General features: G+C 39.2%; 1 protein-coding gene across 1 annotated transcript in view; it reads right to left on the bottom strand.

The window, feature by feature from the left end:
* LOC115430000 (tenascin) overlaps positions 1-20,679 on the bottom strand; it is a 48,176-nt gene that overhangs the window by 18,550 nt on the left and 8,947 nt on the right. Inside the window, exons 2-9 of the mRNA XM_030149856.1 lie at positions 13,190-13,331; positions 10,926-11,165; positions 6,590-6,752; positions 4,393-4,955; positions 2,661-3,974; positions 2,018-2,281; positions 1,800-1,915; positions 972-1,125 (exon numbers count right to left, since the gene is read on the bottom strand). Coding sequence (XP_030005716.1) covers positions 972-1,125; positions 1,800-1,915; positions 2,018-2,281; positions 2,661-3,974; positions 4,393-4,870 — 2,326 coding nt within the window. The 5' untranslated portion in view covers positions 4,871-4,955; positions 6,590-6,752; positions 10,926-11,165; positions 13,190-13,331. The remainder of the gene's footprint in view (positions 1-971; positions 1,126-1,799; positions 1,916-2,017; positions 2,282-2,660; positions 3,975-4,392; positions 4,956-6,589; positions 6,753-10,925; positions 11,166-13,189; positions 13,332-20,679) is intronic.

The raw sequence follows: 20,679 nt of genomic DNA on the forward strand, positions 1-20,679 counted from the left end.
TACGTTCTGGAGCAGAGGTAAATCAAGACCCTCGACACTATTTGAACTTATCATACATAATGTGTAGATTATACAATGGAATATGTGCATTAATTTTCTAACAAGCCAATCAAACTAATCAGTCCCTGTCCCAACATTTAGACATTGTGTGCATTATAGAAGTCAGTAAGACAAACCAAAACCATGCATCAACACAAGGAAAACTACAATGAAATCTAATGTGATACCCTTTCAGCCCGTGTTTATGACTTAACAAGACCCCTGTGTTGATGTGTGTGTGAGGGGAGACATTAGTTCTCTATATTTCGAAGCAGTGCTAAGAGGACCACTGAGGTTCAAGGTTATAAAAGGTTTAACCTTACTTCTATCATTCATCTCAGAGAGCTGTGCTGAGTTTCAGCTAATACAAATAAATGACATCAGAAATGTAATGGTGCGATACCCAGGGAGTCCATCAGTGCAGACTTGTGTAGAAGGTATTACATGCCAGACTAAATAACCTCTTTTGTGCCTGGGAAAGCCATTTAGTTTACAAGACACTGGAAGAATTTCACCACGTAATGTATGGAGTAACGCTGCAGTAAAAGTTTCAGCAGGAAAGAGGACTAGAGCTACGAGTAAGATTTAGATAGAGTGTAAAATACAGCTCTTACATGGTCATGCTAAGCTGAGATTCAATTTATTTGAGTTATTACTCTAACCAAAATATGTTAGATGAAACTTCAGGGCTGGCTGGGATTTCCTGTTGCTGCTCTTCGTTTCATTTTGGAATTTCACTCCGACATTCCAACAGAAATGTTTTTTACCCTTCGTGACAGGATACCCATTAGCAACCACATATAGTAAATGACAACATAAGCATACTATACAGACTACAACGTCACCACCATCAGGGAACAGGTACATTCATACCTCAACTGGTTTTCTTGCCTCAAACAGCTAGATATATTCCTGTACAGCTTGAAACTCACTGGTAGTGACTTTTTTGGATGTCTGAGGGCCTCTGGTGTTGTTCTTAATAATGTTGACAGAGACTTCATACTCCTGCCCCGGCCCAAGTCCCGACTGGACGAACTGGTTTTGAGAGGGTGGGAGGGTGGTTGCAATTTTTCCATTTTCTTCTTTCTGCAAGGGCACACACACAGATAGTAAATATACTGGTAATTATGACATTCATACAAGAAAATTGTGACAACTAGCACAGGAAAGACATCAGTACAAGTACCAAAACTGAGGTTTTTAGAGCTGTTTTGCTTTTTTTTTTTGGAGATATTTTTTCTCACCATGACATTGGTTTGAATTGATATATATGGATTTTTTTACGTTGAACTTCAAAACAGATGTCTTTATTCTCTTAACATGATGAAATGAAGCAAATATTTTGCTTGAGATTTCCAGGACATTTTAGTATTGTGGTTTCACACTAAAATGTTATGACGGTATATGGTCAATTCTGTCAACTGTGTGAGTTTCTAAAAAAATATGATGAAAAAGGGGGGAAAATTCGGCAGCTGCAGCAATATTGGAAGTGGTCTCTATCTTATCAGCTTGCACAGTCGTTTCTTACGAAAGACGTACTGGCTCGAGTTTTAAGTAACAGATTTAGCCACAGTTCTATAACATCCAGACTTGCCCACACTAAAGTTTTCCACCTGTCAAAGCAATTTCAATGGTTAGCGCTAACATAAATCCGTGTTTAGTGCTCACTTCCAATAAGCTGGCATAGCTTATCACCTCTCGATTTTTCCCTGTTGGTTAATAAACTCCTTGGCAAAACTTCAAGAGACGTGCAGACTGACCGTGTTGCGGAAATAGATCTCCCAGCCATCAAAGGAGAGGTCCAGCTGGTCCCACATCACCTCTACTGAGGTTTCTCTCACTGATTTAAACCTTAAACCCTCTGGCTGTGGGAGAACTGGTGGGATGGAAACAAAGAATAATCCAAACAGTTAATACATAACAGTATTCCACAAGAATACTTAGTTTACAGTCAACTAAAATTAAAAAAACAACATACGTGTGGCCACTCTGGCAGTGACAGGGACACTCCGTTTGTTGCTCAGAACGGCATAGACATTGATCTGATATTCAATGCCAGGTTCCAACTCTTTAACAGTGGCAGCAGCTTGGTCCCCAGGAACAGTGAACTCCTGGAGCAGACCACCAGGGAAGGTTGGTACGTAGGTTATGAGGTACTCCGTCACCAACATCTCATTGGTCCAAGATAGATCCACTGTCTCTGGGGTGACTTCACCAATGTTGAGGTCCTTTGGAGGAGACACTGGAAAAATGAAAGCATAAGATAAAAAAAACACTGCTGAGGGTGTTGTCTTGGATAGTTTCTCATGCCTTCAATCACTGAATATCCACCCCGCAGAGCTAATGCAAACTCCAGAGCCACATCTGGCTGCAGTGTGAAGAAGTGCCAAATACGTGTGAACAAAGTGCAGACAACGGCAGTACAAACTAAAAACCTTTTTAAATTCACTAAGTAGTTTCCCTCAGGATGAGTGGTGAGTGAATTTTGAGAATAAACGGAAATTACATCACTCTGGATTTTCTTTTATAGTACATCTAGTTGACACATGGAAAGTTTCAGACTTTCTGAGCTGTTAAAAGCCCCTGTGTGTTTCTGCACTGAACTAAACAGAGTTTCTCACCTTCTGAGCAGTCTTCTCCAATGTACCCCTCATCACAGACACACTGGCCATTCACACAGCGGCCTTTGTCATGGCAGTTGTTGAGGCAGCTCAGCTCTGCACAGCTTTCTCCCTCATATCCACTGTCACAGGTACATCTTCCATTGATGCAGCGCCCCCTGTTGTTGCAGTTATCTGGGCAGGCGAGCACAGAGCAGTCGTCTCCTGAGAATCCTTCTTGACAGACGCACTTGCCGTCGACACAGTAGCCTCTTGCTAGGCAGTCGTTGGGACAAGCTTTCTGACTGCAGTCTTCCCCAGTGAAGCCTTCATCACAAACGCACTGGCCGTCGATGCAACGACCATGATTCTGGCAGTTGTTAGGACAGCTCAGCTCACTGCAGTCCTTGCCAGTGAATCCAGCATAACACGTACAGCGGCCGTCAATGCAGTCCCCACGGCCATAGCAGTTTGAGGGGCAGGTCCTGATGCTGCAGTCCTCACCAGCAAAGCCTTCCTCGCACACACACTGGCCGTTTACACAGCGCCCCCTGTGCAAGCAGTTGCTTGGGCAGGACAGCTCAGAGCAGTCATCCCCTTGGAAACCAACATCGCAGGCACATTGTCCGTTTATGCACTGGCCTCTGTTGTTGCAGTTGTTCAGACATGCTAACTGGCTGCAGTCTTCACCTTGGTAGCCAGAGTCACAGATGCACATCCCGTTGAAGCATGTCCCTCTGCCGTTGCAGTCGTTGAGGCAGGTGAGCTGGGAACAGTCCTCTCCGCCGTAGCCGGCTACACAGACACACTGGCCATTAACACAGAAACCATTGCCCTGGCAGTTGTTAAGACAGGTGCGGTCTCCACAGTCCTCCCCGGTGTATCCCTCATCACAGAAGCAGGTACCATTCACACAGCGTCCACGGTCATAGCAGTCTTTGGGACAGATGAGTTCAGAGCAGTCAAATCCAGTCCAGGGTTCATCACATATACAGTCTCCATCATCACAGCGGCCTCGGCCCAGGCAGTTGTTGAGGCACTTGGACTGAGAGCAGTCCTCACCGAAAAAGCCATCAGAGCAGACGCACTGGCTGCCCACACACTGGCCGTGTACACCGCAGTCCACAGAGCAGACCTCGGATGAGCAATCCCCGCCAGAAAAGCCTTTGAAGCATTCACACTTTCCATCCACGCAGCGGCCTCTGCCCTTGCAGTTCCTGGGACACTCAGACTGGGTGCAGTTCGGTCCCTTCCAGCCGGGTTCACACACACAGCCACAAGTTTCAGCACTGTAGTTCCCATGACCACTGCAGTACGGCTTAGTTCCCAACTCACCTTAGATGAATAGGTGAAAATGATGGTTATATACAGTATTTACATTTCTGCCACTCTGTCTCATCACTTTAGCTGAAGAATGGTATTGTGTAATGCATGAAACCTATCATTTGGTTGGCTTATTATAGTAACAACTAGAAAATTATTTTTGGAATAGCCAAGTGACTGCGTGTCATGTTATTTGAGCCAAATAAAGCTCAATTCAAAGCACCCTGAAGAGTCTCTGCAGCACAATAAAGTATTACACACCCACACACAGTTCCAAAGATCTCTATACCAAATGACTGGAACAGATGTGCTTTAAACTGGATGTCACTCAGGGGACTGTGTAGCATCCTTGCTGCTGTACTTTTCATTCCACACTCAGTTTAATAAAGAATTATTTTACTACTCAGTCTGGCAGATAAACCTCTCTTACCTGTTACCTGTGCACTGCAGCAGGGAGCATCACCAGTGCATTGTTCTTTCAATGCTGACACTTCTCCCTCAAGCATTTCCAGACGGTTCATGAGATCTTTCAGGCCGGGCAGGTCATCAGCACAATCACAGGCCTTCCGAGGGATGTTAATGCGATGGGTGAAGACAATCTGGTTCTCCCCGTTGACAGTGTGCTCACTGGTGTGATGGCCTGAGGAGGCTGCTACATCTTTGGGGTAGAGCTGTGTGCTCTCTGGGGCGTCCAGGTCCACAGAGCACAGAGAACTAGCAGGAACATTGATGTTGTAGACATGATTAAAAACCACAGGATGGTCTGCGCTTGGGAGGGTGATGTTATGTTCTCCAGAAGACGCTAGAGTCTGACGCCGGTGCCTTAGGATTTTTTTCACAAGCCCACCATCGGATAAACTGAGCAAAAGAGTCAAGAGAAGGCAGCCCAAAAGGCTTCTTCTACCCATTCTGGATGAGGGATGTGGATTCCACCAAATAAATATGACTTTAAACCCTCTGAGAAAAGGCCAGTCCTGGTTAGTGGTTAAAGTTCTGGGAAAAGAAAAGGAGACAATTCAATAACTAGAAGGAGACTCAGAGACCATAAACCTTTGTCAAGGCCAATAGTTCCGCTTCTAATCCCACCACAATATTATTAAACCACAAATTAGGACCTATAGTTATGTTTTTTTGTCAGTTGGTGCCACAGGTTACTTTAACCGACTGTTGCCATGATGAAAAAGGTCAAAGATATAATTTATCAGGTGGTGTCGATGATGGATTTTTTTTTAGTTTAAAGCTGTCATGCATAATAGTTTGCTCGCAAAAATTCTCTAATTACGTTTCAGCATATTGTAATTCAAGTGGTCTGAGAAGAAAAAATTCTATCACCTCTAAACTCTGCTTTCAGGCTGTAAAAAATCTACCCCCTGACAAAAGGTTCTGGCCATTCATGTATCTGTGCAGAGTTTTTGTGCAGTCCTGCTGACAGACAGATAAATGAGGCCATGAAAAATACAACATGCAGTTTTAACCATAGTGGAAGTGGAAGATCTCACAGGAAATGCCACAAACAGCTCAGATACATTGTTATATCATATTTCTTTAATCTCCAAATGTTACTGTTGTATAAGAATGGCCTCAATACCAAAGAATTCACAGTTGTGCTGGCACATCAACTTTCACAGTATGTGAACACACAAGTTTCATCAGTGCTGAATGTTTAAATCTATTGTACCTACAGCATGAATGACAAAAAATTCTATGTAAACTTTATAAAATGGAACATATAGTATTATTTGACAGCATTATGACATATGCAGGACTTTAGGCCCGCAAATCTCTCTGATGATTTTGTCAGCTGGTCACTGTGAACACTATAATTTGTGGGAGAAAAACTAGAACTAATGACAAGCTTCTTCCTTGCCGTGGGAAAGCCGCCTTGGATTAGTCAGTGTTGAGTTTCCAAAGGATCTGAGTAAGCATGGGTGTATAACTGAAAAATCAATACAGAGGTCCAGAGTGAATGCACAAATGAGCCAAAATACAGTATCTGTGGTTTCGTCTTCATTAAGGAAGCTCAAAGTTGGCTCTGTAAAGTACAGTATATTATATTATATTAAATCATATATATTAGCATAGAACTCTATACAGTAGTAAGCATCTTTACAGGCTTCTTTTTGCTTCCCCTTATTGTTCATGTCCTGTTCATTAGACCCAAACTACAGCAAATATTGCCTAGACAGGATGTGCATTATGCCGTCGCAGCTCACATCTATGTCTGAGGCAGAGTCTGGGAGCCAGTGGACTTCAAGGGGTTGTATATCTGCCAGCAGTGAATGATTTTGTCTAGAAATTTTGAATGGTAGCTGCTGACATTACTCGCACATGCAACCCAATGAAAAATTACTTCCAGAGGGGAACTGTTCATGCAGTGATCACTATGAAAAGACACGTGGGACAGATGCACCTGGGTTGGAGATCTCATGAAGACTTCTGGAAACACTTTATTAAACACAATGCTCATATTCAGCGATCAGATAATGTCAGCAAAGGTTAGCTGGTGTTTCCTGCATTTCTGTGGAAACATGACCACATTGTTAATCCCACCCATCCAATAACACCCACTTCTACCTCTGACCTCCAATCAAAGGCTTAACTCATGGCAAATGACAAATTGCAGTCACCTGTCCTCTGGTCTACACCAGGTGGGCTGTTAATGCTACTGACAAGGTGGTTCAGGATTTACAGGAGGGCCGAGCCTATGTGTATTCTTCTTTGCTCCAAAACTATAAGCTCTCTCAGCAGGTTGTGATGAATATTCCTGTGAGGAATGCCAAAGATTTATATCTGGGAAAACACATAAAACAGATTAAGACTGTGGACTCATCATCCCATGACGTGAAAAGTTGTTTGCCAACGGCCTCCAGTGTTTGACATCATCTTTTGCTTCAGACCGACAGGAAATCTGGTGGTTTTGTGCTCATCAGAGGAGTGCACCATGATGAGAGGATACTGTCCTTCAAGTTTTATCTGCCTTTTTTTTTCAAGGAAATATGAGGATTCTGCTTAAACATTCAGTGTGTGATGTTTAGTGACATCTAATGGTGAAGTTTCAAAGTGCAACCAACTACAGCAGCCACATAAAAAGATGGAAGCGCTCATTTGTTTTTTCTCCACTCTGAGCTTTTTACATACGAGGATTGTGGACTCTAGCATATTAACCCATAAAGACCCAAATATACACCAGTGACCAAAAGCACCTACTGATCTAAAATGTTTAATAACCATATAGCCACTAATTCAATCAATACATGAAAATAATTGGTGGAAAATGCAGTTTGTCATCTGTTCATGGTCATCAGATATGACCCATTTGGACATTCAGAGGTTCCGTAGTGAACATAGAAACACCATCATCTTCTACTACACTGATTCACCAGTAAAACCCATGAAGTTTGATAAATGACAATGGATGGAGACACTTAGTTTATGCACAGTTAATGATATATTTTACTGAAAAAGTCTGGTTTTCTTCAGTTTTCTCTGTTATTGGTATAATAACCCTCAAATGGAATCTCAGTATGATGATTAAAAGTACATGACCAGTAAATTGAATATCGGAAAATACCTAATTTTCACTGAAAAAATGCAAAACAGAGAGGATAATATTATGATAAATGGTGATAAATCATTTAAAAAAGGTTAAATAGAGACAAAAATGTAATTACTGCCTCAAAAGTAGCACTGGGTTTTTACACCTTAAACCTGGATAACAACGTCTATAAAATGGAAAAATGGAGAAGAGAAAGACTGGAGCTTTGACTTTGGAGCTAATATATCTGGATTCCCTGAGCACTGACCCACTCATTTTAAGGTAACGATAACACAGTGATTCTCATTTTTGTGTGATTACATATTAAGCAAAACATGATTCTGAACACTATATTTAATATCTGTAGTTCAACCCTAAATCTCACACACTGAACCTTTAAATCAGACTTGTTTGATGGGTCTGACACATACTTTCCACAACAGTCACTGCATTCCCTTTAAACTGTTCGACTTAAGCCAAGGTACGAGGGCGGCACTCTCTCATCTATCACTTTTTCTTCCTTTTACTGTTCTGACCTTTGACTTAGACACTGACCTGACATTTTTCTCTTCATATGCTCCCTGCTTGCATTTTTTTACCCCTTCACCTAATCTGTTAGGGCACAGATATAACACTGAGCTTGAATTTCACAACATCTTGCACATCTGGTGAGCTGTAGGGTACAGGCAGGTTATAGTGGGTGTAAATCTGGAAACTGTGTCTTCAGATCTCTGTCAAGAAAGGCTTAAAAGACCCAAAAGACCAAACGCTGATATTCTGTAGTTTAAATCCCCATAGCCTCAGTACAGCTCTAGCAGCCTGTGTTAAAGATTCTGTCAATAGCATTTGGCTTTAAATGTGTCTGAATACAGCTAATATATCTGACAAACACCCTTTACATATGATTCATACCTGAAGCTGCCAGAATGTGTTGTTATAAGCAAGGTCTCCTATTACATATAGGCAAACTATATAAGAATAATACTGCTAACAGCAACAGAAGCCAAGAATACATCATTCACAGCACAGATGAGGTTGACCAAGGACATCCTATTTCACAATGAGACATGGGAAGATAATTTGGAGAGAAAATTGAAATAAATATAACCTGTTCACTAAGTTATAATCCAGAATTGCTGTAGTTTTAGTGCTCTTCCCCCATGCTGGCAGTGAAAAGGGAACTTTCCCGCGTGGAAAAGAGAAACTGGGAATGTTGGCCCTTGAATGAGGACATCTGTTTTGCCTAGTCAAAGAATAAAGGCGCTGCAGTACCACACAATGGTTCAGTTCCCCTTCACCCTTCAACGAAAGTGAAAGAACCGCCACACGGAGTATTTTGTGGTTAATTTACTTTATTTCATTGCATTTTATCTGCGCAATCGACCAGCTGAAAGACTGCTTCTGCTGATAAACACAGTAAATGTGGCATCTCAGTTTCACACTGTAATTTAAAGAACTCACATTCATGAGAACAATATAACTGCAGCATGTCTGGAGCAACTTATGGAACAGATTTTTGTCTGACAGAAGCGTGTCAGTACTCTGGCCACTGGTAAACATTTATTCAGTCCATCTGCTTATTTGTACGCGTTCGTATTTTATCATTTTAATGTTGCACTAATGGCAAAAAGCAGGTCTAATTCTTACAGCATCTGGACCAGCTGGAAAACATCTTAACCAGTTTAATTGGAGCAGCGAGTTACACTACCTGATACAACAATAACAGAAATCGAAACACCTCATTAACGGATAACAAATTTCCCCTTTGCTGCATGGGAGACATGCTAAAGAGGTCCTTTAAGAACAATAAATAGAGAACTATTGTGTCCCCAGGTGAGATAGACAGGATGCAGACATCACTTCAGCTACAACTATGGGAGCCATAGGAGGAAATCTATGAGATGTGTAATTACTGATGTGATTTTTTTGTGTGTTTTTTATCGTTTCCTGCAAGCGCACACTATTTAATGCTTTACCGGAAATCAGGAGATATGAACTCAATGTTGTGATGATGTGATAATTAGAAAAATGGGGGCAGATTTTATTTTGCTAGTTTCAGCCACTAACATGCAGCCATCTGTGCTCAGCCCACACCTGACACCTGATTTAAGAAACACTGACAGATTTACAGTCAAAGTCCTGACACACCGACACCTCCCTGGCTATATAATCAGATAATAATACACTAAGAAAATGTGTCAACCCTTACTTAAATCAGTGTAGTCGTGTAAATAAATGTTTTACAAAGCCCACCATGATCTTTTACCCAACTCCTCTCCACTTTGAGGTCACAGGACATCATCTTAACTCTGGAAATTAGGACATGGAAAAAAATTTAACACATTTTACAGAAATTAGAGGGGAGAGTGGTGTTGAGTTATGATAAACCCCTGGCTCTCTGTGAGGAGGTCATGACGAGGGAAACGGTGCAGGACGAGCCCAGGGGGAGCTCCAGATACTAAACCAGCTGTCTCTCTGACAGAGGTTTGCTCAATGAGACACCTTTTCACTATGCTGCACAAGCACATCCCAGGACACCCAGCAGAGAGGCTGTGAAACATCCCATCTTACAAAAACTGTGCAGAGATGACACAATGTGCATCTAGATGGGAGTTTGTTCAGAGAGATAAAACAACAAGGATTATTATTTACATTGTGCAGCACATCAGAGGAATGATTAGAATCTTCCTCAGCTGATATTCATTTCTGCTGAATGTGGACTGTAAACGGTGACTCAAACCGAAAACACAAAAAGATAAATCAGAAGTTGAAACCACCATAAGCCAAACTTAGATTTCAATTAAGCAGAGCTAATGGGACTGAATGGATGAAGCATTTTTTCCCTTTCTGCCCACAACTGGCAAATCCAGTGCACTCACCCACTTTCCCCTCATTTCATCTCCATAATGGAAAAATTATATAAATGAAACTGCATTTCCCAAGGTACTAGGATGAATCATCAACCTGCAGACTCCCTCAGCAGAGGGATGCTCCTTCTCAAACACATTTTCACCCCATGCGCACACACAGATGGACATTTTGGACAGTTTGGGTTCTTATTTTTGGAGTATTGATCTACAACCTGACACAAGTTTGACAAAATCTTTTTGGCATAAAAAGATCCGCTGGCTGCCAGACCATAAGCGATCAAAGCTGTGGATAACTCTTCCACATGTTCACTCCCTCAGCAGCCAGCCATCACCTCAGATCCCTGCATTGGCTGCTACTTTGGTCTGACTGAGGAAGAAGTTGCAGTACACACAAAGAATGCAATACCAATAAAGCATAATCAATGCGCTCTGGTTCTGTACCTACAACTATATATCTATTTTTACTTTTCATATACATTCTGATAATGAACTTAGTACATGAAAAGGTGATCAAATACATTTTTTTAGTCTTACACGTTCATAAATACATCATCTTACCTGTACTTATGCAGTCCACTTTGTCTGTCAATCCCCTGAATATAAGATGAGCTGCTCTTCTGAGTCCTTGCACGTTCACTGAAGCCAAATAAATGATGCTCTCCCCTGTGGTGCCACTGCTCTGTCTTGCAGCTCTTCAGCGAGGTGGCAGCTCTGTCAGTTCTCCCTCAGACAGCTCCTTATCTCCTCTCACTGCTCACAGCTCAGGCTGAGGTTGTGCCTCTTCACTGTCTACGCTGACTGAAAGAGAGGGAGAGAGGGAGAGTGTGTAGGAGTAAATGTCTTTTAAAGTGTGAGGGGGTTTTAGGTCAGACCCCCATTTCTTAAACTCCAACCCTTAAATAGCCGTCAGCCTCCCTCCTGCCCTCCCCTCCACAGCCCCGTCTCCCCTCCCTCTACTGTAACTAATGGATGCAGAGCTCGGCTGCTGCCTTTAAATGAGATGCCAGCGTTACTCGGAGTCATGACAGAGCGAGTCATGCAAGTGGTTGAGCAGGAAAATTAGAGGGTGAGGAAGATGAGAATGAGAGGAAAGTGAAGTCAGAATGTAGACAGCAGACAGATGTTTGCTTTTACCCATATTAACTTTGCAATAATGATTTATGATTTTCTCCTGTGGGATTAAGGCTGCAAATATAAACTATAATCTGTGTTCAATTGACTCACTGAAATTGTACGTCATATTTGAGGAAATCCTTTTCCATCAGGCATCCACACTTATTTCCATACATTATACACATCCTCATAAAAATTCAGTGTGAATTTTTTCCCAGCTTTCCAACTGATAGATATCTACAGCAACTAAAATTACATTTTATTTTATGATGGAGACCTTATAATTAAATAAATTGGCTGCAAATGGCTCTGAATAGAGGGCATATTAGTTACACATTGCAAAACGCATAAGTGAAATTCCCGAAGGAAATGTTTCCTTGTTCAGACAGTTATTTCTCACTCAGACACAGTCAGCTTTTCATACATTTAACAGATGAGAGAAGCAGTAACTGTTTTGAACTGTGCTCAACAATTTTGGATGTGAATGAAAGCGAGCTGCAAGAGAACATGTGATATCAGCTGCAGTCACCTCCAAACCTGGAAGAAAAACTGGGAACAAAGCCAGAAGACGGACCTGATGACTGTGCTGCCATACGGAGCCAGTCTATACAGTTAAGTCTTAATATGATTAGATGAGGATAAAGCACGTATCTGCTTAAATCTTTAAAGTGAGTCTGTGACACAAGTTGAGATTCAGTACATGTACATGTTGGGTTTCAGTTTCCTGTGATTAGAAATAGATAATGGAAAATGATTAAATTCTGGGATGTGAGAAACTGGTGCAAGATAAGTTTTGCGTCTTAAGATCTTGAGTGTGTATATTTTGTGTATTTGCAGTAATATGGCTGAATATCTGCATTGGTGTAAAACAATTACAACTCACTTTTTAACGCTTTTCCCTCAATAGTCGTGAGATATTGTGTCATTACATCCATCAACACAGAAATAAAGAATGGAATTAAATCTTAAATCGTTTTAATACATGTTCAAATGCTATGTTATTAACATTAGCGGCTGATACCTGTCCTTTCAAATGTAATCACATCACCAATTTTATGTGATATACAGTCACAGAAAAAAATATTAGACCATCAAAAGTCATCAAAAACAACGGTTATGCAATCAAGTACTAACTCCTGTGTGTATCATGTGACTAAAACAGACAGAAAAGAAAACATGGAATATCTAAAAGCACTGTTTTTACCAGTACAATGCCATAGATATTGATGTAAGAACTGAAGTGATTTTGGTTATTATCAAGAAAACCATGGAAAATGGCTAGATATCAGCTCTGAAATTAAACTCTTATGAGCTATTTTTGTTGGTATCATTGTATTTGTCCAAACAAACGTACCTTTAGTTGTACCAGGCATTAAAATGAACGAGAAATTGAAGAGAACAAGGGTGAGCTAATAATTTTTTCCGCGACTGTATATTTTTATAGCTTGCTTGTCCTTAAACTTCGAATCAAAAAAAAAAAAAAGAGAATTAAATAATGCTAGATGTATTTATTAAATTGTTTTTAGTTTGTAGAGGAGCATCAAAGCAGTAATTTAATAGGCTAAAGCGTTAAGTCTTGGCTTATCTAATGGTAAATCAGACCAAAGCAGATTTGTCACCTTTCATTGAAGAATCAAAGTCTGGTAAACAAAGCCACAAATTTCTACGAAAACAAATGTCAGTGCTAATGCAAAACAGAAAAAATACACACGTGCAGTGGAGTTCAAGTACGTGCTGAGTTCACGTCCACTCACAGACAGGAGGATAAACTCATAAAATGTGTCGCCATTCATCACATCAAATTTCCTCCTGAGCTTCAGAACACCCCAGGGATCTGGTCTGAACGGAGGCCTGAGAGAATGAGAAAATGTGTGCGGAACAAAGTAAATAGGTCACACTGTGTAAGTCAGGGGCTCCACATGTGTTTCACATGTACTGTATTGCACATACTGCAATATGGGCTAAGTGGATAATGCTCAAACCATTAATGTTTGCGAGCCAGGCCAATGCAACCATAAACACATGTGATGTTGTAATCTGCTATGATTTCATACAGTTTATGCATGCTCATAAAATCAAAACCTGAAGATTTACTGTCACCAATAAACAAACAAGAAATCATGTCAGCAACTGAAAATGTATAAATCTGAATCAATCAAAGACTTCCACCTCCACATTATGAAACTCAGATCAAAAAGTATGGAAAAAAATGAATATAAATCATGTTTAAAAGTCAACGTGCATACGGAAAACAACACAGGTTTATACTGTTTGAGATGAAAGTTGATTTTGAACAAATGCAGATACACCTCAACAAAACTGTCTTCTTTTCTGTGAACTTCTGATTCAGAATGTGGGTGTAAAACACAAAGGAAAACACATCACACACAATCCAAAAGGAAAACACATCACAAAAAGACAAACACCAGCGATGACATAAAATAAAAGGAGTCTTTAACATTTGAGTTTTCTCTTTTTGGGCTTGATATAAACTTTAATGTCTTGAGATGGTAAAACAGAACTTAAAAAAGTTAAATCTAAATATTTATCGATAGTTTAGCAACCATGGCATTCTTTCTGGAAATTATGGCTGATTCATCCAATACATTCTGAAACTCGCACAAAGAAAAGCAAAGCATCTCCTGTCTGACCATTTTACAAGGCAGTAATCATGGAGCTCAGTGGGTCACGGTTAGTTTAGACTCATCTGTTCACCTAAAATGAACCTCGAGGGCAGAAAATGCAGCCGTTTCCTTTTTTTCCAAACAGAGCTGACACAAATGCTGGGTTAGGCTTTTTTTTTAATAATCGTTTTCATTGTTTTTATGGAACCGCATTTGTAAATCCACAGGTTACGGTATTTTCTACTGTAAAATGTGTTATATTATGCAATGCAAAGGCCAGACAGTTAAACTTTAACCACACTACCACGATGTATGACTTGTAGAATGAAAGAGTCCTTTAGATTTCCATAGACAGACACTATTTACATGGCAACTTACACGGTGTTTCATTATGTAGTGCTTGTACATTTCGGAGATACAATTAGTGAGAGCTGGAACAAGAGGCTTTGCAGTAGGAGGCATATACTTACTGTTTGATCTGTTCTAGTTAAAGAGTACAAGAGCAAAAGAATGGGGAATGGTCCAACTTAACCCATAAAGACCTAGTGTTACTTTTGTGGCAGTTTCCAAACTATTTTTCCTCCAGTTTTAACATTTCATTTCATCCAGTGCATTTATTACCATTTACTGTAATATTATCTACTTTATTTGCATTTTTTCTGTGAAAATCTGGTATTTTCCTATATTTAATTCACTGAACATGTAGATGTTCATAAAAAGCTCAGGATAAAGTTGAGGGTTATCATATCAGAAAGAGAGAAAACTGAAGAAAAAGTGACTTTTTAAGCAAGGATATCATTACCTGAACATGAAAACAAGCATTTCCATCCACTGTCATTGATCCAACTCTATGAGTTTTACTGGTGAATCAATGTTGTAGAAGACGACAGTGTTCCCACATTCACGACAGAGCCTCTGAACGTCCAAATGGGTCATATCTGACGACCATGAAAACATGACAAACTGTATTTTACACCAATTATGTACATGTACTGATAGGATTAGTGGATCAACAGGCATTAAACATTGTACATCAGTAGATGGTTTTGGTCATAGGTGGATGTTTGGGTCTTTATGGGTTAAAATTTCAGAGTAGATATAGTATAAGATTTGGGCACTGATAAAAAAAATCTTTCAGTCATTGCATTAGTGTTGATTATACTCTTTTAAGCAGCGTTTGCTTAAATGACTGAATTTAGGCTGTTGCTTAATTGGAGACAGATATCCAGACAATCCAAATGTATCATAATAATCAGGTCAGGCTGATTCCTTTGTACCGTGTCTCTGTCAGTAGATGCACAGATGACCCAGCGGGGGTTACCAGATTTAACATCAACAACCAGTCAGCATCTCATAAACACAGCGAGACACAGAAGCTTCGTCTTAGATGACATCATTAACTGTGGTGACAGACTATAACTCTGTAACAAAACAGCACCACCCACAGGGATGAGTGTTTGGGAAACTTGTAAGACATTTAGAAATTTTTAGAACAGACTGGTACTAAAATGGAAAATATTCATCCACCTTACTGACACTTTAATCCACAAAGACCCAAACCGCAACTATCGACCAAAATCATCTACTGATCTAAACACTTTAAAACCCGTTGATCCACTAATCCAATCAATACATGTAAATAATTGGAGTAAAATACAGTTTGTCATCTTTTCATGGTCATCAGATATGACCCATTTGGACGTTCAGAGGCTTTGTAATGAACATGAAAACACAGTCATCTTCTACAACATTGATTCACCAGTAAAACCCATGGAGTTGGATCAATGACAGTGGATGGAGACACTTGTTTTTATATTCAGTTCATGATATATTTTACAGAAAAAATCACCTTTTCTTCTCTTTTCTCTGTTTTTGATATAATAATCCTCAATTTTGATTTGAGCTTTAGGAACATCTACATAAGCAGTGAATTAAATATAAGAAAATACCTGATTTACACTGAAAAAAACACACGAAAAAGAAGATAATATTGTAATAAATGGTGATGAATCACTTAAGAAAAGTTAAATAGAGAGAAAAAAATCCTTTGGGAACTGTCAGAAAAGTAGCATTGGGTCTTTACGGGTTAATAATGTGCCTTTTTAACAAATATAATCAGACCGGTATTCAGGGACTTACAGTCGTGGAAAAAAATATTAGAACATCAAAAGTCATCAAAAACAATGGTTATGCAATCAAGTACTAACTCCTGTGTGTATCATGTGACTGAAACAGACAGAAAAGAAAACATGGAATGTCTAAAAGCACTGTTTTTGGCAATACTATACCATAGCTATTGATGTAAGAACTTAAGTGAATTTGTTTATTATCAAGAAAACACAGAAACTGGCTAGATATCAGCTCTGAAATTAAACTCTTATGAGCTATTTTTATTGTAATCATTATATTTGTCCAACCAGGATTTAAAAAGAACAAGAAATTGAAGAAAACAAGGGGTGGTCTAATAATTTTTTCTATGACTGTACCTATGGACACTTGGACATATTAACAGGTGGAGCCAGGGGTCGAACCGACAACCATCTGTTTGCAGGATGACCTATTATCTGAGCCACAGCCGTAGAAGGTGAAACAATGACAGCAAGTTACAGTACAAGCTGCTACTCAACTGATTTATTTCATACTCTGACGATAAAAACAACACTGGTGAAGATATTAATGGTGAGTGACAGTCAAGCAACTACAACAAACATGACGTTATGTCGTCATGGGTCTGAGTCAGCTACAGGCCATGGGCAGACACTGAGCAGAGCGGAGATGTCACAGCTTACACAAACATGAACTAATATGGCTCTGAAGGCATCACTATCCCGCTCAGGTCACATCTGCTGAGAACCTCTGATTGCAGTTACGACTAAGAGCGGCTTCAACCAAAACCACCAACTACAACTCTGCACGCAGATCCCTTCGCTTTGTTGTCTGACTGCGGCAGCCTCTAATGAGCTTCTGCTCTCTACAGATTAGAGGATCTGCACGTCCAAGCATTAGTTTAAGGATTACAGTGACACTGGTGAATGATCTGTACTGAATGTGACCCTTTTTTAACTGCTGCGTTTGGCTGAGTACAGTTCGAGCTTAATCAACCACACGGACTAATATCCTTAATAAGATCAGTGATCAGTCATTCGCCACTGCCGTTATTGTCAAAGTGATGATAGGAATTACAAGACTGCTCTCATCTTTTATTAAGCCTTAGATGAATCATTTTAATTCAACATCAGTTGCAAAGTTTAGGAGGCTTGATCCAAACGCATATTACCAACACGTCTTCAGGCTTTAGTCAGAAACTACATGCAGTGGTCGACACAGTCCAAACGGAGGTCATCCAACATAATCTGTCCGTTCCATTTTTTTTCCCTTTTGACTGGTTAATTTCAGGACTTAATTGTCTTATTGAGCAGAAAGAGACATCATCAGTCAATTAAAATGGACAAAGAAATAGAAGTCATGAGTGGACTGCATTAAGAGGTTCTTTTGTCAGTGTTGCACACCTCAGTGAACTCAACATTATAAAGTCCTTCAAAGGTTATTAACCGCATAAAGGATTTCCATAAAAACTCGGCAAAAAGTCACCAATAGATATCAGTTCTCTATGATTGTCTTTGCCATTATTTTTAGAAAATAAATAGATACAAACAGAAACAACTGTAAAATTCTTTGCTGCTCATTTAAATAGTTACTTCTTGTACTTCTTGATTATTCCAAATACGTCAACAGTATAAATTTTGAAGGGTAATATAATGACAATAATTTCTACCCTTAAAAAGAAGATAATTGATCAGGATATCAACACAACCCCAAAACAATTAAACACCATTGGAAATGTACTATTCTTGACTTAAATGGAACCAAAGATAATTTAACTGAACATTGTCAAAATCACAAACATACTAATGAATAGACCAATCAATCAATAAACCTGGAACTGCTCAAGAAATGATTCAGGAATCAGGAATATTTTTCTATCAAAATAGTAGTTGTCATTAACCACTTTTAGCAACTTCTGATGCCACTGATAATTTGTAAAATGTCCTATCAGCTTCATTACATTAATCTGATTATTCATCTATCTCTACCACAGTGTCATTATCTAAACTAAGATGAAAGTACACCAAAAACCATTTGCAAATATGACCCCCAAACAAATCTTCTTAAGGTTTCAGCATATGCGGTACACATTGTCCCAAAATACATCCGCAAAGTCCCAGATAACGAAAATCTCCAAAAGGAGAGCTGTGAATGTGTCAACTCAGATATCATGTTGAACACTTATGCCAGGGTCTCTTTTGGTGTTTACATCACTGCATTATAGACGGTAATCCTCTCGCGGGTGTTTATGACATTCATGCCAACTGAGATTCTGTTAAGTCTCCGTGTCTTGTTTGGTTGATTTATGCTTCTAACTTTTATGTAACAGCCCGTCCAAGTGGAATTTAAATATCTGTGAATTCATTAACACTGCATTGCCAGCTCCTCTTGTCACAGATTCAATTTGGATGTATTTTAATGGAACAGTTTAGAGCTTACAGGGGTTAAGTTACCCAGTATGTCACAATATAAAAGAAATAAAAGGAGACAAATCTGCAGTAATATCACAGCTGTTCAACAGAGAAGTCTGACCTGTATAAGAGTTGTTAAACTCTATTCTGTCTGACAGCACACAGACATGACCTGTGGAGACTTTTGATAGAAAAACTCCTCCAAAACCTCAGTCATTCCACAGCTAAACTCCAACAGAAAAAGGTGCTGTCCTGAACCACTTAAACACTGAGAAATTCACCCGTTTCTTTTTACATTTCACTACACTGTATTTAATAAAGTGATGACTGAAAAGCTATGACTCAGAATCAGATCCAATGTTTTTTACCTGCATGACATCTAGTTAAAAAAAAAAAAAAAAAGTAAAATACCTAGCCTAAATACTGTGCCACTTTGACTTGTGGTGCCAAGCAATGTCCCATATGAAAATAACATATATTCAATTAGCAGCATTTATTTCCTCCTTCTAGTTTGATGTGAAAACTGATGGTTAATATATTATATATATTATATTTGTTCGTAATAATACAAAACCATAAACAAAATTACTTAAGTATCAGGCACATTATATTATAGGTATATTATAGTACAGATATGTTTAGACTAGGAAGCTTTTGTTATTAATCATTTAAGGGTGGGAATTTATGTTATGCTTCTTCTCACTCCTTTCTGAATATGTATTAGATGTCTTATGTCAAAAACCGTGATTTGATTTATATCGTGATACACATCAATATCGTCTGATATGAAAAAAATATTGTGTTATGATTTTTTATAATATTTAATCATATTATGATTTTTATTTTTTTTTTGCCCAACCCTAAGTTTGACAAATGACAGTGGATGGAGACACTTGGTTTATATTCATTTAATGACATATTTTGATAAAAATGTTAGTGTTGCTTCAGTTTTCTCTGTTTTTTTTTTTTTTTTTTTATATAATAACGTTCAACTTCACTCTGAGCTTTTAAAAGTATCTATATGATAAGTACATGAAATATTGGAAAATACCAGATTTTTACTAGAAAAATGCAAAATACAGAGGATTATTTTATAATAAATGGTGACAAATCACTTAAGAAATGTTAAATATAGAGGAAAAAATCATTTAGGAACAAATGTAGCACTGGGTCTTTATGGGTTAATAAAGGTCTACCAAACTTGACTGTGTGCAGAACTTCAGATGTAGTAGCTAGAACAGACAGTCCAGTTACAATGCTCTGTACGCTCAGCTGAGCTGTGTTTCTAGCAGACTTTTCAGGCTGCTTCATTCCATCATGCTGACATTTCCACACTGTGGGAGACGGCTGGTCTTCACATAGGCTACTCAGCCTGGCCTCAGTTAGCAGCTACTCAGCGCTTTCGTGCACACAGCTGCAGGAACTCTGCGGTCTCCACTTGGACCGGGATGTATGGAAAATGAGTGGGAGAATGACGTGATCGTTCTCACTCCTGTGATGTCTTTCACTGTGAGATCCAGAGTTTTTTATCCAGAACTTTTGTTTTTCATAAATAGCTGTTATTAGTCTTTACATAAATATTAAATGATAAGAATTAAAGGTGTCATGTGTCCCATATAACATAGAGGTTCTTGCAGAAGAGAATAAAAATCTAAATTTAAGTAGAACAATGCAATACAATGTGAATGTGGCTTATGGGACTGAAATAAAAAAAACAAACATACTACAAATGTACTGCACTGTTTTCCTATCTATTCTCTAACACTCTGCTGGAAATGAGCTGGCTGGCTGTCAGTTAACTATCAACACTGACTGTGTCACACACAAAACATAATAAGTATTAAAATAAATGCATCAGTCAAATACTGTATATGTCAGGATGCGAAGTGGCGTCTCAGTGTGCTTTTTGACTGCACTTGACAAGAAGAACAGAGTTGTCTGCAACTGGTCATTATCTTTTCAAGATCCTTTTATGTCTGATAAAAGTGGGATGGAAATATATACAGTAACCGGGATATTTTGTCAGTTAAGACAGATTGAGTTTGGCTCTGTGTCATT

Source organism: Sphaeramia orbicularis, chromosome 12 (genome assembly GCF_902148855.1).
Source record: "Sphaeramia orbicularis chromosome 12, fSphaOr1.1, whole genome shotgun sequence".
In the NCBI taxonomy this organism is placed as follows: domain Eukaryota; kingdom Metazoa; phylum Chordata; class Actinopteri; order Kurtiformes; family Apogonidae; genus Sphaeramia; species Sphaeramia orbicularis.